Consider the following 18,713-nt stretch of genomic DNA (forward strand, 5'->3'; position numbering starts at 1 on the left):
CTAGATATATCAGAAGCATTTTCATTAATGCTAGGAAGCGTCTAAAGTTAGTCGAATTAATTTTAAATAGAATGGTACAGTGCAATATCAGTTACAGTGTAAAAAAATTGATGAGGGTCCACAGAAAACAAAACGTCAGGAAATATCTGCTGGTCTTACGTTGTAGAGAGAGAGAGAGAGAAAAATGTTCGCACTGTATGAAACCGTATAGACTTCGCAGCGATTTCATTCGTTCTATGATTGTGCGATAATGATAATGGACGCCCTGTGTATATTTCGGAGAAAGCCGCATCTGGATAAGGGCGTCCAGACGCTTGCGCCGCGGCGCTGCCATCGGGACGTCGCCAATCCCGGACGATGAACGTCCCAGTACCGCGCCGATCCAGTGCACGATCCCGTCGCGCGATATGCCGAGATGACATTCTTTTCCCAACGACGACGAAGACGACGAATAGTGTTGATAATGTTGGGCTCGCAGTGAATACGCAATGCAACAACAACAGCCCAGCGACAACGGGGGGGCACTGCCGGGTGCCACCGGGGCCACGGGAACAGCTGCCGCCCGCAGCCACGTGAACGGGGGCCGATTCGACTTCGACGACGGCGGCACGTATTGCGGCGGCTGGGAAGATGGAAAGGCCCACGGACACGGAGTGTGTACGGGCCCCAAAGGCCAGGGTGCATACAGCGGTTCCTGGCACTATGGATTCGAGGTGTCTGGAGTCTATACTTGGCCAAGGTAATCCTAGATGGCCGTCGGCCTGGGGACTGGCGCCCCTCGCGGCCACCGAGCCATTTTATTTCGAGGCGCTCGTCGTCGTCGTCGTGCGTCATATTGCACGCTCCACGCCGAGAAACTAATATACTTAATATTGCACACGGCAAAAGTACAAAACATTACTTTCGATATCTGTTGTGTAGAAAACAATGCGTGGGCGGCTTTTAAGGGAAAGTTTAAACTCCCTCTGTTTGTTTCTCCCCTGCCCACGCTGCAAAATGGGCACGAGTCAATTTCAAAACATCGTAAATCCGACATTGATTCGAATGACACTATTGACACAAATTTATTTTAAGCTTTGTCCCACCACTTATTATGTGTTTCGCAATTCAAAAATTTGCCCAGAAGCAGAACTTGATCTTTCCCAACTCGGAAAAAGTAACAACAATTCGAGTTTGAACCATTTTGTCTTTATTAAAACTCAGTAGTAAAAATGTAAAGCCTTAAAAGCAACTAAAATATATCATCATCCGAAACATTTAAACGCCCTCTTAATATATTCCAGAAGCTGTGAAACACTCAAAGCTTCAAAATTTTTAGTGAACTTCAACACCGGAATAAAGAACAAGTCGGTTTTCTTTGAAGCGTCACTTGAACAATTACGCATGTCATTAGTCAAACTAGCACTGAATGGCTTCAACGTCTCATGTATTCCTTGAACCATAATTGATGAATTTTTTACTCTTCTGCCCTGAATATTAATGTCCGGAATAATGTTCGTTGTAGTTTCTGTTACAACCTGAGTAGTAGTTAAACCTTCAGTGGTGTTTCCATCGCCAGATCCTTCATCAGATGGATATGGTGTAGTTGTTTCTGTGTCCTGATCAATAGACGTTGTGGTACGAGGGTCTTTAGTAGTAGGCTCCATAGTACTCGAATCCGTCGTAGTAAGCTCCGTGGTAATAGACTCTGTAGTAGTAGGATCTATGGTGATAGGCTCTGCAGTAGTACGTTCCGTAGTAATAGGCTCTGTAGTAGTAGGCTCCGTGGTGAAAGATTCTGTAGTAATATGATCCGTGGTAGTAGATTCTGTAGTAGTAGGATCCGTGGTGATAGATTCTGTAGTAGTCGCATCCGTGGTGACAGATTCTGTAGTAGTAGGATCCGTGGTGACAGACCCCGGAGTAGTAGGGTCTGTGGTGACAGATTCTGTAGTAGTAGGTTCTAAAGTGGTAGAGTCCGTACTACTAGACTCTGTAGTAGTAGGATCTGTGGTGATAGACTCTGTAGTAGTGGGATCCGTGGTAATAGACTCTGTAGTAGTAGCATCTGTGGTATTAGGCTCTGTAGTAGTAGGATCTGTGGTGATAGACTCTGCAGTAGTGGGATCCGTGGTAATAGACTCTGTAGTAGTAGGATCTGTGGTGATAGACTCTGTAGTAGTGGGATCTGTGGTGATAGACTCTGTAGTAGTGGGATCCGTGGTAATAGACTCTGTAGTAGTAGCATCTGTGGTATTAGGCTCTGTAGTGGTAGGGTCCGTGGTGATAAACTCTGTAGTAGTAGAATCTGTTGTATTAGATTCTGCAGTGGTAGGCTCCGTAGTGATAGACTCTGTAGTAGTAGAGTCCGTGATAATACACTCTGTAGTGGTAGGCTCCGTGATAATACACTCTGTAGTGGTAGGCTCCGTGATAATACACTCTGTAGTGGTAGGCTCCGTAATGATACATTCCGTAGTAGTAGGGTTTGTGGTAATACACTCTGAAGTGGTAGACCCCGTGCTACTGCACTCTGTAGTAGGAGGATCTGTGGTGATACACTCTGTAGTAGTAAGATCCGTGGTAATACATTGTGTAGTAGGAGGATACGTGGTGATAGATTCTATAGTAGTAGGCTCCGTGGTAATACACTCTATAGTAGTGGGCTTCGTAGTAGTACATTTAGTGGTGGTTTCCGTCTCCTGGTTGGGACAGGTAACGAGTGGAGGCTCTGTAGTAGTACATTTGGTGGTGGTCTCTGTTTCTTGGTTGGGACAGGTAACGAGTGGAGGCTCTGTAGTAGTACATTTGGTGGTGGTCTCTGTTTCTTGGTTGGGACAGGTAACGAGTGGAGGCTCTGTAGTAATACATTTGGTGGTGGTCTCTGTTTCTTGGTTGGGACAGGTAATGAGTGGAGGCTCTGTAGTAGTACATTTGGTGGTGGTCTCTGTTTCTTGGTTGGGACAGGTAACGAGTGGAGGCTCTGTAGTAGTAGTCGACTTTATTATCCCACATTTTTTGTTCTTATGTATATTATAGCTACTTCCGAACTTATCTTCCTCAGAGTCGGATTCATATGAATCCCCCATATTAGATTCACTGCTATGTTGCCACGAAGAATTCTCATCACTCTTGATTTTACTATCTTCATCACAACTGTCATCATGATGGCATTTATTTGCGGTGGTCTTTTTAACTGCTTTACACGTCTTGAAATCTTCTTCCTCACCTGAACTCGTTCCTTCTCTGCTTTTTCCAGCTGAGCATTTGTGTTCCTCCTCTTCACTCGATTCTGCATTTTTATCCCATGAAATTGCCTCTTCAGAGGAAGAATCACTTTCTTCAGAGCTGACTAAATGCTTAATCAGTTGTTTCTTCACACAAACCGGCGTTTTCTGGTTCCTAATCAGCTCAGATAGCACTTCAAACATGTGCCCCAAAAGGCAGGATTTCTGAGTGGGCTTAATGTTCAATCCATTGCACTTGCACTTTTTTTTCTCCTTAGCTGGAGCTGATAGGCTTAAGCTGATTAGGGCTAAGATCAGCAAGAAAGTTGCGGATATTTGTAACTTCAACATTTTGAACTGATGTAAAAGCTGCAGGGTTGAGGCTTTTATAAGTTATTCTAATGGAGCACGAGACGATGGCAAACTTCCGGATATTGCCGGTAGTATTGGGTTTATTGTACTGAGGTATTCGGAGGTCATTGTAAGCGAAGTGTAAATATTTAATAAATTATTGACCTCTTTATTTTGATTAATTAACGTTTTTAGATGATTGATCGAATAGGTGATTTTTTTGAAGAATGGGGCTGGAAAGGGGAGATAAAAGCTTAAAATATGAGTTTGATGGAACGAAATGCTGGGATCCAGTTGTGGTGCAATTATATCTATGAATCATGCACTGCTGAGCCAAAACAACGGAGAATTGGCAACGTAAACTATTGTCATTTGAGTGATTTCAATGGTACTACCCCAAAGAGGGTGATTAATGGGCCACGAATTGCTCGAATTCCCAGAAGCAAACGTGACAATCCATGCCCAGATCTATCCATAAAAATGCCCTAGAGGTTTACTTGCGTGTGCGAGAGCCAATTTTCCGTCATCGCGATATTTGCCCATTATGATATTAACTTTTCCCCACAATTATTAATTTTAATCGATCGAGCCCGTGACCGAGGAAGGTCACTTTTACTGGGGTGTTTAGCCCCCTTATTCGAGGGCTGCGAAGGACATTAAGCTCCCTCAAAAAATGGACCTGCACAGGGTGAAAGTTGCCTTTATTGTAAGGCCCCATTTATGGCGGCCTACTTTATATCTTTTATGTAAATATATCGGAAAGCCGTCGTTCGGGTAAAAATTGATGGCTTTGCCACGGAAGCGTAATTATTTTAGTTAAAGGGAAAATCCGAAAGATTAGTTCTGCAGTGAGGTGTTTTGGGAACTCTTCGGCGGTTGAAGGGACTTTCCCGAGGTTAATTAGAAGGAATCGTCATCTCTCATTAGCGTCTCCCCAACGGCAATTCTAGGTGAAGTATCCCGCCTATTTTTAGCCAACCGTAGTAAGCATCCACCACGTGTACGCGTTTTACCAGAGGAATTAAGTTAAAGCAGGTCATTTTCTATTTTTGCACTGCATCTGCTTTCTATATTCCTAAATCCGATTCCCCGAAATTATTACATTATCGCATCTAGCCAGTTCGGAAGGTTCCATATTAATTATCCCGGATGATCGCAATCATGCAATCCAGGACTTTTTCCCCGCACCAGCTTCAATGGCCGGTCATGGTGGTTATAACTTGTTCGAGTGCTTTTAACGAGGTAAACCTAAACCCTCTAAAAAAACCAACTATGACGCAAGAAAAGCGCGAAATATCTAGAATGTTCTGGATCAGCTGCCTGGAGCAAAACCTCCTTAAATGGGCAACGTTCTAGTACTAGCTCAGAGCCAAATATGCATTTTACTAAAATTAGGATTTGGTTTGTTTGGATTGCGAAATGCCAGCATGCGAAGCCTGACTCGCGTCTCCAGATCCTCAAAGTTTCCCATATCTTTCAGCGGAAGCTGTTTCGAGGGACAATGGCAAAATGGCAAAAGACACGGCCTGGGGGTGGAAACCCGCGGAAGGTGGATCTACCGAGGGGAATGGACGCAGGGCTTCAAAGGGCGTTACGGAGTGCGGCAATCCAACACATCCACTGCAAAATATCAAGGAACTTGGGCCAATGGTTTACAAGACGGTTACGGATCTGAAACGTATGCTGACGATGGTAAGTTTTCCGTCAGATTCAACAGTTTGTTTAACTGATAAAAATGCGGAATTCGCGTATCCCTGGCTTTGTTTGGTTCTGCTGACCCAATTCCGCGCTTAACTCTCTCATGTCTGCTCCTTAACGTGGCCCCGATGGACGCTGTCGACGGCGCCGCGTCGTTATTCACGATCAATGGCGCCGCGACGGCCTCAAGCCATGGTGGAAAGAGACCCAGCGTTTCGTGGTTGAGGGTCAATTTAACTCTACAACGTCAGGAAGCGAATTGTTCCATGACGTCAACTCGGTTATTCATAATTTGGCTTTTGTTCCTGACCAGATCCTCAAGTTATACCTATGCCAAATTATCTAAATTTAAGCGATACTACAAATTTGTTATCTCACCGTGTTAGTACATACATTCATTGGATCTGGAAGCTCGAATCAATACACAAATTAGTTCTAAATAGAGCGAATTCCTCGAGCTTTATTATTACAGTCACTGATACGTAAACTGTTAAGGTATGAAGAGTGCATCTACGCGTATGAAATGGAGGCCCCATTGGAGTTCAGAAATGGGGAGATTTTTTTAAAATTGCCTGGCAACGGTTCCCGCAGGACGGAACAAACACGGGAAGTTTTATTTTATTCACCGCTGTGGCGTTAACTGTGATTATTTGGTTTTTGCTAGAAACCAGGCAATATTTTTTATAAGTCCCTAAAGAGCTCTAGAGATCGCTAGAGTAGATAATTTTGTTTAATTGAAAGCGGCGAATAAGCTTAGTGAGGACATTTCGATTGACTTTCTAGAGTGCGGATTTTTCCTCATGGTAAAAATTAAAAAAGCGAGTAGTTTGAGTTACAGGTGGATGTAACAGGTGCTTCTGCAAAGTTGTTTTATCCAAATTTTTCACGTAAAAATTTGAACTTTTCGTCCTGTGACATGTTGCAATTTTTTGACATATGTGACGGCTATTTAAGCCTGTTCCGGTTAAGCCGAAAGGCTTATCCGGAAGTGATTTCACAATTTTAAATGTCAACTTGACTATTTTAAAAACCGAGTTGTAAACATTTTTATACATTCGCAAACAGAAAAAAATTCCTTTACAATGATACACGACAAGATGATATTTACTTACAAAATGGCGACAAAAATTAGTTTTTTCAAATTGTCACCATGTTTTTCATTGTTCATACTTCACAAATCTAATTACTACACAGATTCACGTTCGTCGCTTCGCTCCTCGTTACACAAACTGGACTGGGGCGGCACTGAACTACAATAGAAACACGAAAACAATGAAAAATATGGCAACATTTTGTAAGCAAATATCAACTTCATTGTAAAAGAAATGGCTCTTTTTGAGCGCATAAAAGTATTTGGAACCTTTGTCTTAAAGTAGTGAAGTTGGAGTCGCTTCGCGTTAAACCGAAAGTTGTAAATATTTGCTACATATGTCATAAATATGAAATTGAGCGCGAATTGCATGACGAAAAATTCAAATTTGGTAGTTTGAATTTAATTTTGTAGAAATACCCGGTATATGGCTTTAAACTACGTTTCCTGGAGTCGTTTTGAATGAATTAAATCATTTTTGCGTTTTTATGAGGCATTGAAGTAGATTCCATTTCAATCCCTTTGCGATACCAAAAAATTCTAACTGACTCTCAAATTTACACTCGATTTTTATTAAATTTTCAACACAAAGAATCCACATAAATTGCTCAAAACGAATTCAATATTCCAGACGAACATAATAAGTTTGGCAGGATTTACTCGTGTTCCTTTTCTATCAACTTTTTGCCAGTTACGACAGACATGTTGTGTCCTTCTTGTTTACTGCAAATTTGTAAGAGAAGATAGATAAATCAAGATAATCAGGTGCCATTAGTTGACATCTGCGCAACTATCGCTTCTCCTTGTTCCTAGTTGGCCGTAACAAAATCTCCGATGGCGTCTCTACCCGCGCTCTTGTCAAGTAAATCCGGAGAATTTTCGGATCACGCCGGTAGTGATTTTAAATTGTGAATTAACCATGTAGTCATACTAGGACCGCCAGTTCACGTAAATTTAGAAGGAATTCCAATTAAAAATCTCGCGTTTAAAATTGCTTAAAATTTGCGTTTTTCATGGTTAAACCGGGTCCGTGTGCCATCAGGTCAGCTCGAGCAGCATGGGAAAATCGATGGCCGGTAGGGCCGGGACTAAATGTAAATTGATGTCAGTGCATAAAGTACCTTTATTGCAATGTGTTTTTACCAAAAAGGTACATAACTGTTTGTTGCCGAATAGACGCGGAACCTAAATATTTAATGGCTCAATTTAGAAGGATTTGTGCTACAACGTTTTTCCTTTTGGCGTGTCATTTAGAGAACGTCATTCTCTACTGATAGTGCGTTAAAGGAAATTCAGGCAGCGACGTATCGAAAGGGGCATTAGTAGACACCTTTAGGCAAAAAAATATTAATAACAACACAAAAACAAAAATTGCACTTTTGCACACGTTCTATAAGTTTAGTCCTGGATAATTTCTCGAGAAAAATCATCCAATTCGACAAATGCCGAAGTGCCTTTACAAGCATTATTTATTTATCGTTGCTGTGAAGGTTTCCCGCAGCTATTTGGCAACATAGAACCGCCATTAGAGGGTCAAAGTGCTTTTAAAATAGTAGGAGACATAATTTGGCACGGTTGCCCGGTTAAGTACTCGAATCGACACACATAAGCCACATGAAAAACTACTCGAGGATACAGACCGTGGATAAGAAATGATGACATTTTCTTTAAATCGCGCATCACGTTGTAATAACTGAAAAATCCAAGAAATGGCATAAATCGCTATTTGCGGCTCGGCAATAAAACTCTGAAAGCAAATAAATGATTTCGGTAATTATTGCAAAACTTGTATTTCAAACTGACACTTATGTCGATACTAAAATGTATAATGCCTCAGGAATTCGATTTTAATTGTTGTTCCAAACTTGCGATCCCGGATGCTAATGTAACGAGACATTTTTACACGTAATATAAACAGGCGATTTGAGGTGCATGCGACTCGAAAGTGAGGTGCATGCAACTCGGAAGTGAGGTGCATGCAACTCGGAAGTGAGGTGCATGCAACTCGGAAGTGAGGTGCATGCAACTCGGAAGTGAGGTGCATGCAACTCGGAAGTGAGATGCATGCAACTCGGAAGTGAGGTGCATGCAATTCAAAAGTGAGGTGTATAGAAAACAAAGGGGCGAGAAAATATACAAAGTGCGTGTATGAGAAACAGACACCTGAGGACATTAACTTTGATACAATTCGCTGACCAACCGAATTTTTCAGGAAATATTGACTTTAAATTCCGAGAATGGAAGACCACTGTTTTGATTACGCCTGGTAATGTTTCTATATTTATCAAACATACGTCAGCTTGAAGTTCATTCATGAGGCGATAATTATTTTTGCAAATTGTAGTTACTGGGAGGGTCAATACGGCATGCAAATCTATTGATTTATAAGCGAAAAAGAATACTTCAAACGTTTGGAAGAAAGAAAAGAAATTGCTAACTCAAATTATTTCTTAACTGTTTTAAACTTAAAATGTCGAGGAACTCCATCTAAGCCTCCACAAGTGAAGTTGTGACATCTCTTTTAGTTTTTGAGATGCCTATTTTCCCGGTCTAATGCTAACCCAAATTATTTCTTAACTGTTCTAAACTTAAAATGCCGAGGAACTCCATCTAAGCCTCCACAAGTGAAGTTGTGACACCTCTTTTAGTTTCTGAGATACTTATTTCCCCGGTCTAATGGACCGAAATGGGGTGTTTAGGGGCGATATAAGATCAATTGAATTAAACGAAAAGCAGCTTATAAAAATGTCGAGGTTTTTTTGAACGTTTCCAAAGGGGGTGGTTTAGTTGTCCAGTTTGCTGGTTTGCGCCTCTTCAAATGCAATTCACGGAATAAAAACCTCGGATTGGGCATTCAAGGAGTGCTCATTCAGTGCGGTAATATGCTAATGCTACCTGGGTCAGTCTGGCACGTTACACAATGACATAATAAATCAATTTGATTAGTTTCCAAGATGTGAGCGATACTCCGATATCTTTTATCGCCGCGACTAGTCTCAAAAAATATAAAATCTGAAGAAACGAATGCGACAAATTAATCAATAGTCCCAACACATGAACTTTCTTCGCTTTAAAACAAAACTAATTTATTTTCTATTCACAAAGACAAAAATAAAAGTATCAGGAATGTATAGTTCAATGTTGCCATTGAATCGATGCCAAATATTCTATTAACTGATTATCTGCGATTTGGTAATCTTTAAAGCAACTGGAAAATATTCGTACAGTAATCGGAATTGCATTTAAATTGCGAGAATTGGAATTTTTTTACCTGTCGGAGTGCTCAGCTTGACTTGCTGCGAGGATGTAAACATATTACCGGATCTAATGGGTCTTGCCATTTGTTTGGCCAAATAAAATACAGTTTCGATGGGTGTTGAAAACAGAGTCGCACCGAAATTGTTGTTGCAGTAAATCCTCGGCATAAATATAATTCAAGCGACGCTATTTTTACGTATTTTCATAACTTGTTTGGTCCAAAATAGAGAGAGTTTCTAAATCTGTTTTTACCCGGCTAGCTTAATGGGTTAAAATTTGAGGAAGAGGATCACTTGTAGGTTTAGTTCCGGTTCCAGTTTCGTCCAGATGTTTATCGGCGTGAATTTCCCTGGATCTCATTTTACCACGTGATTTATCGCATTTTCCATGGCATGAATACATTAGTGCCCGAATGGAGCTATAAAACTGCATCTGGAGTTTCTATATGTCTATTAAAATTACGTTTGAGTTAATAAAATTCCCACATAAAAGCCATGGAGGAAACGATTGATAAATTAAAAAGGTTCATGACTTATAGGCATATTGTTGGCCTCATTCCAAACATATCTCCTCAATTCTCAGAACAGTAAATTTGGCCAAATTGCATCTTGTTTGATGGGCAAATTTGCTAAATGTAGGAATATTCCAGGCACATACCAAGGACAATGGATGCGGGGTATGCGGCATGGTTATGGTGTCCGGACCAGCGCCCCTTTTGGCAAAGCATCCAAGTACCGGGGACAAAAGGCGCTCCGCGGATCTATGACATCATTGCGCAGTAGCGAGCCCGGTGCTGCGCCCCAGGATGCTGCTGAGAAAAGGGACAGAAGAGTGGACGATTCCAGAGGGGGGTTCGTGCTACAGAGCAAGAGCACGGAGCCTGCAGTGGGGAGCAGGCGAAGATCTTTGGGTTCTGGGAACATTAAAAAAAACCTTTTCAAAGTGAGTGTATTTTCTTGAATTTGTTACATTCATAATAGGTGACAAGGCCTTAAGGGAAATGTTAGTAATGTATATAAACAATCCTTCAAAGCAACTGAACATTAAAAACATCTTAAGTTTATGTGGGAAATGTAATTAGTTTGACTTGTGTGGACTTAGTAAAAGAGAACATCCAGCATTTCAGGCAAATATTATCAGTTTTATCGCAAAATGTGTCTCAACAAGACTGATGACCTAATCACTATAATATGAAGGTATCACGTTTTTGAAATCCGTCGAGCTACAGCTCATTATTAACAACTTCAAGCATTATGGTGCTGTTACTCACTCAGTTCCGAAAGGACGTAGGTAATGAAGTAAAGAACGTCTAAATAAATTCTTTTTATCAAATCGTGCAAAAATTGGCACTGGTTTTCTCATTTAGCCTTTTATTAGTAGTTAGCAAAATACCAGATATGAGTGGACTAAAATAGCAGTTCACAAACCCATGTCATTTGATCTTTGCTTACGGACATTGCCACAGAATTTTGCTGCAATAATTGGGAATATGATGGTCTAAAATTGACCAAAATCCTCTGGGTCTAAGAATTGCTTGAGCAAGTTTGGGCAGTGTCAGTAGGTACGTTAGCTTCAGCTTCTTTGATAACTTCTTTTTCGATTTCTGCACTATCAGGTTTGGTTATTATAGCTTCACTGGTTTTAAAATTATGAAGGGTTTTAGGAAGTTCTAAAATTTTGTTTGTAGTTTTAGCAGCTTCAAGATTTTTATCATCATCATTTTTAGTTGCAGCATTTTTTAGCACTCTCCACTCATTACATATATGGCACATAAAAAAATTCCCAGTTCTTAGATAGGGGTAATCGTCTGTTAGAAAACTCAAAAACTGTGTATTGTCTATAAATTGATACGAAACGAAGGAATTATATATACGAAAGCATACCCCTCTATTCAATCCTGTTTAATGAGCTCTATTTTATTTATATCGATTTTCAGGGCATCCTCAAAAAAGGAGCGAGTACTGGAGAGTTGGACAGAAGAACGGTTTCCGGCAGCATACGAAGTAATGCCTCTTCAGCGTCCTACATCAGTACAGATTCGGCGGGGTCTGTGATGACAAACAACTCAATGCCGTCAGATTCCAATGCTAGTTTTGTGATAGATGTGGGTGAGCAGCTCGAGGTGTTCTTTATTCGTTAGCAATGTTTGATTTCAGGATGAACAAATGGATCCGAGCGTGACGGAAACGTATATGGGTGAATGGAGCAACGACAAACGATCAGGCTACGGCATTAGCGAGCGATCCGATGGCTTGAAGTACGAGGGTGAATGGTATGCGAACAAAAAGTACGGTTACGGAGTCACGACGTTCGCCAATGGGGAAAAAGAGGAGGGTAAATACAAAAACAACGTGCTGATAACGAGTCAGAAGAAAAGGCTCTTCCTGGTGAGGAGCGCTAAGTTCCGGGAGAGGATAGATGCGGCTGTGAATGCTGCACAGAGGGCCTCAAAGATCGCCCTCCAAAAGGCTGATATTGCAATTTCCAGGTAAAAGTATTTTAATTGGTTTTAGTGGCTTTTGTGAAAAGTTGTTTCAGGACGGCCACAGCCCGAGGGAAGGCCGAACAGGCCGACGGGTCCGCTGCGCAGGCCCGAATAGACTCCGAAATTGCTGAGACTGTAGCCAAACAATATGCCCCGGATTTCAAGCAGCCGGGCCTGGAACGGCTGAAACGTCAAATGAAATACCGAGAGAAAAACCTAGAACTTTCCTTTGACCAAAAAGAGGCAGATGCCGCTAACGCGCTCAACCAAATACCGAACCAAGCTCCCAACCAAATACCCAATCGAGTGAACAGTGAAATTCCCATTCAAATACCGAACAAAATTAACAAACCTAATGTGGGGAACCAAATTCCAAACAAGATCGGAAATTCTACGCAGGCGTATCAGATTAATCAGCAACAACCCACCGCTTATCAACAGCAACAACAAGGAAATCCTTACAGCATGCAAAACTCTTACCCGCAGCAACCGCAGCAAAATTCTTACCAATCGCAGCAAGCTAAATCCTTTGCGTCTATGAATAATCCAGGATTGAATAATCCTGGAATTAACAATCCCGGTATTACAAATCCTGGGATTGGTAATCCCTACGGCAATGCTTCTTCGCATTTGAACGAATTCGGGCCGCAGATTCCTAACACGAACCAGAATAGCGGGAATAGTGTTGGAAACAAGAATGCGAGCAACGATCTGGGTGTGCCTCTGCACAATCCCAGAAATTCCATTACGGGGGAGAATGTTCCGAACGCTAATTCGATACGAAGGATGTCGAGGAGGGTATCGGGGGAGCGGCCCTATCTGGGCAGCATAGGGCAGCAGTCGTCGATCGACCATTTCGATCACTACAAGAGGCCACCCAGTAGGGATTCGAGTGTAGATAGGTGAGTATAGGAAGTGAATTAATTTTTATGTCAATATAGTGTTCAAAGAAGGCATTTTTTAATAAAAATCTATCAAATCGTGGCACTTCATCTAAGAAAGATAACGTGACGTCAATTGGATCCGTTTATTTCTGAAGTTGTCAAATTAAATTAACAATGTAAAATGATCGCCAAAACCTTTGTCGCTGTCCATGTACAGTTAAACTTAGTATTACACAATTTAATAAAATGGGGTCCATTCGTATCCTTTTGGATTGGGAGCCGTCCCTGTGACACGAAGATGGGAACCTGACGCCAACAATAGACTGTATAGTTGTTTGTTAAGCAATAAAAGTCTTCGGAATTTAATGTTTATTACGTACTTCGTTTTCTTTTCGCAACAAATGGTTTAAGCCATGATTAACGTTGGTTGGTAATGGTAATAGCATCCGTTACGGTATTCCTAATGTCTCTTACTCTTATATTAAGGAAAATGATCTACCAATCTGAAATGCTTTCTCTGTTATGTTTCAGGTATTCCAGGGCAACCGGTAGGTTAAGTAACTCAATGACGGGCTCGAGACAACCGTCAGTAGACAGAACGTCGGCCTCCAGATTGGAGACTCCGGATAGGACCCTCAGGGCTCCATCAGCAGCCAGAGGTACCACACCCACACCCTCGGGGGTTAATAATTCCGGGATGAAGAATGGTTCGGTACCTACGGGAGTCCTGTCAGGTAACACTTCAAATAACAATGAAAACATCAGTTAAGCGCAAAGAAAGGCCAATACATGATGTCCAGAATATATTTCCCGGGACTCAAAAGCTCAATTATTTATCGAGAATTTAGACTAAAAGGAGAAATAATTTATGGCCAATAGTCAAAAGATAAGAGGATGTTGAAATTTCAAAATGGTGATCACTTAGCGTTAACAATTTCTGCTAATTTCTTGTTGCAGAGTTTCTCAAATTTTTTTCTATCGGTGATGACCTAAATAAATTATTTGGTAGTCAAACAGCCATACATATATATTTTATTTTTTAAAGTACCGATTCTACACAATATTCGTCATTGACTTGGTTTACCACGGATATTTTTTTACTTTTCACTTAGTCAAATGAAGCCATTAACGGTACACAAATGCTGTTAAAAATTTATCGTATTTTTTTTACGTCTTTTCTTAATATTTAAAATCTTTCTGTTGAAAATAATAAATTTGGGAAATAGCCCTAAGGTCTTTAGATCCCAATTCAATTGTTTTTAGGTCAGGGTGCGTCCCCTGTACCGCAAAACAACAGTACGCCGCCATTCGAGGATGTGATCCTTCGGAAAAGGGGCCTCGGTCAAGACATTATTCCGTCCCCCAATCAGCCTAAGCGGACTGAGAGTCTGTTCATTCCAGGACAACCTAACGCGCAAGCCGCAAAGGTAAGTAAAAAAACTAATTTTCTAAAAATATCCAAATTAACAACCTATCCAGAATACAGACCAAACCTTGAACACATTCGTGAACCGCGAACAATGTCGTGTGACAAATCTCTCCTTCATTTGGACCGAAATACCACTCCGCGGTCCCCCCACTGTGTTCGGCGTCGCGGCGCTGCTGCTGCTTCTAAAAGCGTCCAAATCGGGCACCTCGATTCCCCTCAGTGACGCGGTTCTCCTCCCGACAGTGCGGGTCATGGTGTCCAGGTTTCGATCTAAGATTTCTTTTCGCCGATGATTTGACCGTCAGTGCTCAATACAACCATGTGATACCTGTCCATTCCTAGCCCCAAAATGCCTTTAGTTTAGTTTTTATACGTGTCGTTACGTTGGTGGCGATGATGTGGTACCAGGCTGATGATGAGGAGGAGGAGGAGTTGATGTTCTCTCCGGCTTTGATGGCCCGAAGGGCCTCCGAGAGCTGGATCGACACTCCGCCTGCTCAGGTTAATATTAGCGCTCGTTGTTGGTTGCATTGGGTTTATTTATAGGTTTTGAACAGTCAATGGCAGTGGGTAATTCGTTTGGGAAAGCCACATTTTTCCGGTTAAACCGACTCGGGGAAAATCCAGTCGATGTGAAGTGACTTTCAATTTTCTTTTTTATGCACTTCAAAAATTGCAGAAAAACTGCGTAGAAGGAAAAGCTAAAAAAGTATTATTAACTATGTGTTGTGTTTTTGCGAATTTTATGAATTTTTGATTTTAGAATAATCTTGAAACTCCTTCTATCTGTTTTTAAGGACATCAATTTGTTAAAACGTTAAAGGTTATAATTAAAAACGTGCCTTTTCTCGTACAAGGTACCCTTCATTCAATTGCGAAAAGTGAAAGAACTCCAGATAACTTTAAATACTATAACAATCTTCTAAAAAATTTGAAAATCAATTTTTCCTTTCAAAACATCCAGTGACGAGCGTCCAGTGACACACCACTAGTAAATCTAAAAATAATATTTTTATTGGAAAATTTCAAAATGCCAAAAATGCCAGGTCCGTATTTTAAAAAATTGAGTTAGTCAATATCTTGAACGCCACATGTGATCTTGGAATAATAACACTCCTATGTTGTAGAGGAAGAAATTAACGAAATAATAAATTACACTTTCTTTGATGAGTTTGACTATTATTTAAATATTTTCTTTTGAAAGTTTTGAGCAATATTTTATTGTACCTATATATTTATGTATTAAAAATAATTAGACAACACCGTTAACCATACATATTAAGTCTCCAAAAATGGCATAATTTTTTCCATTTAATCAATTTTGTTGTTTTCGGAGGTAGCAGTACATACCTAAATAAGATACCATCTATTACAAAATAAAAATCTTAGGAATCAAAAAAATCTTATTTGCTACTGTGATACATATTTCGGCGATATTAAACTTGATCCTATAATAAAAATAATTCACATCTCAAATATATCCTTCTAGAGCTCGTTCAATACAGCTTCAACGTGCATCTATAAAGATGTTTCCTAAATATTTTTAAGCTTGCAAAATCATCATCTGTTCATCCTGATCCAAACTCATCACTTTTTCGTGGCCATTATTTCCAAAACTTCTTAATACTTTTATAGTAATTATAATGAATTTATAGAAATCTTTCAAAAACCCCCAGATTTCCTCAATCTCGAATCAAATTAAAAATATTCCTTTAGAAACTGTACTAATGCAAACCACCATAAAGGCAAGTCACCATAAAAGCAAGAAAACTAACAAAACCCAACAATTTATTAAAAATCCGAGAAATTTAAAATCATTCAGGTCATTAATAAATTATGTCTTTGACAAAAATCAAAAGAATAAGGAAAATATCAACCCTGTACTTCGATTGACGTCAAATTCTGATATAGCTAAACTAGGTTAACTCGTCATACCTTTACATAAGGAATCTGCGATTCGGTTATGTACTATTAATTATGGCACACTCTGTATATTTTTGTCGCTAATTTCAAAACAACTGCCCACTATTCCCTAATATTCGCGAACGTTCCAAATCTTCAGCATCTTCATCATATCCACAATTCAAATCTTTCTTTCCACCCTTCTTAGGTGTTAGCGACACAAACGTCCCTCCAACGCAAAAAATCATTACCGGACGTCCAAGACTTACCAAGGGCCACTCGTCAGATGCCCAGAGAGGAAGTGTCGATGCTGGGGTCTGCTCGACGAGAGGAGATTCGCAGACAAATCGACGAGCGGGAAAGACTACGAGCCAATCCGCTTCTCTATTTGGTCAGTCCGCAAGTCAAGGTAAGTCTCTCAAAAATATTGACTAATTTTACTCTTTCTCTTTGAAGCTTCTTTCAGTCTATAACTCAATAATTGCTGTAGTAATAATGTACCCGTCATAGCTTATCTAATTTGTGTTTAGTGTTTAGGGTAGAAACTTTAGAGCAGAGTGCCAGGCATATAACTAACGGACGAAAATAGCCAATTTCGTAAATGAACTGAAATTTGTTTTGATTAGAATGACTTCAAATAAATGACCGGCGCTCTTGCTAGTTTTGGCTTTACCTAGGTTTGTCATAAAAGCAAATGATTTACTGTATATTTATATCATAACATTCACACTATTACTATAGTGAATCATTATGCTCAGAATTAGAACTTTCTTCATACTTAACGCAATATTATTTCCTTACATACCGCATTACAGAGATCAAATAGGTACGTTTTAACTGTCCTAGATAATAATATTCGTATATGTGTAACTTGGCATCATTCGCATCGTTAGTTCTCTGTAAAGCTACAAAGAATAGTATTTGCAGCTGCCTGCCAATAAATGTTATTATTTTGTATTTGTCGTTGAATAACAAATAATATACCTAGGTTCGGTCTTATTTTCGTTCTTATACACGCTGTATTTGTGGTACCTTTTTCACACTCATTGTTGTCTTATTTACTTAATTCTGTATTAAAAATAATCTGCGATAAACAAGAATTTTCTTTGTGGCTTTTCAGGATTGGTTTTCGAGACAGCAGTTGGTCCTTGTAGTTCTCTTTATCAACATTTCGCTGGCGATCATGTTCTTCAAGCTACTGACATAGTACAGGGCACGCGTCGATCCCGACGCGACTTGAGATGATGATTTATATGATTTTTGATGATTGAAATACTTGATCCGATGCTCGGATCTACCAGGACGATATTTTCGAGGGAAACTTTTGATCGGCTTTTGATAAGGGTCGATATGCGGGACAGAAACATGTGTGCACTCAAATGATACGGGACTGAAAGGGTCTAGTGTGTAAGTTTTAAAGCGTCTCATGTTGGAGTTTATCTTTTTCAAATTTTATCTTCGTTTTGTTTGTGTGTCTTGTTTTGTTGCCTTTACGATATAGTTAATTGTCGTTAACTTAAAGTATGACTCCATATCTCTCTCTATTTACACCAGCGACTTTTGTAACATATCTCCCAGAATATTTACTTACAAGTGGAGTTTTTCTATAGGTCCTAAGGTGTATATTAAATTAATTGTTAGCTTATAGTTGTTGAAGTAGCAAAACAAGGCACATAAAATTCCTATGATATTAAGTTTTTATTTTTGTTGAAATCGTACAAGATATAGTCTATTACCTAATTTTAGCCACAATTACACTTGTTAGGCTTTAGCGAAATTTCTTATTATCTTAAATCGACTATAATTTACGCCCCCTTGGGTAATTTGTTTATTGTTTTTTGTTATTTATTTATTAGAGAATGTTTCAAACATGTGATGTGTTTTATTATAATATTATTTGCGACACTTAGGTTTAACGATTATTTTTTAATTATCATATCAAAAGCTAACTAATTTATTGTTAAATAGGTTGTAGATTTACTTTTTGAAATACCTAGGTAATTATTAATATTATATGATTATTACACTAGTGGGGTTCTTAAATTCTTGAATTTATTCATCTGGAGATCTAAAACACTATGTTGCGTGCCTTGTTCGTACTTTATAAGTGATTCGTATAGAGCCATTATGGTTAGTATAACATTTTGCAGACATACCAATTTTTACTACTTAATAATGTACGATAATATACATACTCCTCATTACCAAAAATACTTAAAATTTCTAGATTTATATGAACCGACATTGTGCGACGTAATATATTTATAATGTCTCACTTTATATTTTCAATTTAATAAAATGGGGCTGATTACAACGTTGCTCTTTAGTCATATTGACTTTTAATAGTGTTTTATTTTCACATCCTGTAGATAGCAAATAATTATTTAAAATATAACGTAGACCCCCTGTA

The 18,713-nt window shown here is 39.6% G+C and overlaps 1 protein-coding gene across 2 annotated transcripts; it reads left to right on the forward strand.

Moving 5' to 3' along the window:
• Window positions 1-324: 324 nt before the first annotated feature.
• Window positions 325-18,639, forward strand: jp (junctophilin). Of its 2 annotated transcripts, XM_066406807.1 has the most exons (10): window positions 325-739; window positions 5,038-5,249; window positions 10,253-10,545; window positions 11,540-11,707; window positions 11,760-12,091; window positions 12,142-12,990; window positions 13,504-13,706; window positions 14,236-14,399; window positions 16,512-16,712; window positions 17,424-18,639. In XM_066406807.1, the coding sequence occupies exons 1-10, from the start codon at window positions 489-491 to the stop codon at window positions 17,508-17,510; spliced, it is 2,760 nt and encodes a 919-aa protein (XP_066262904.1). In that variant the 5' UTR covers window positions 325-488; the 3' UTR covers window positions 17,511-18,639. The 2 variants fall into 2 exon arrangements, with proteins under 2 accessions (XP_066262904.1, XP_066262905.1); XM_066406808.1 differs by lacking the exons at window positions 325-739; window positions 5,038-5,249; window positions 10,253-10,545; ... (3 more) ...; window positions 13,504-13,706; window positions 14,236-14,399 and adding an exon at window positions 14,510-14,902.
• Window positions 18,640-18,713: the final 74 nt, after the last annotated feature.

The sequence above is a fragment of the Euwallacea similis genome, chromosome 3 (genome assembly GCF_039881205.1).
Source record: "Euwallacea similis isolate ESF13 chromosome 3, ESF131.1, whole genome shotgun sequence".
Taxonomy (NCBI): domain Eukaryota; kingdom Metazoa; phylum Arthropoda; class Insecta; order Coleoptera; family Curculionidae; genus Euwallacea; species Euwallacea similis.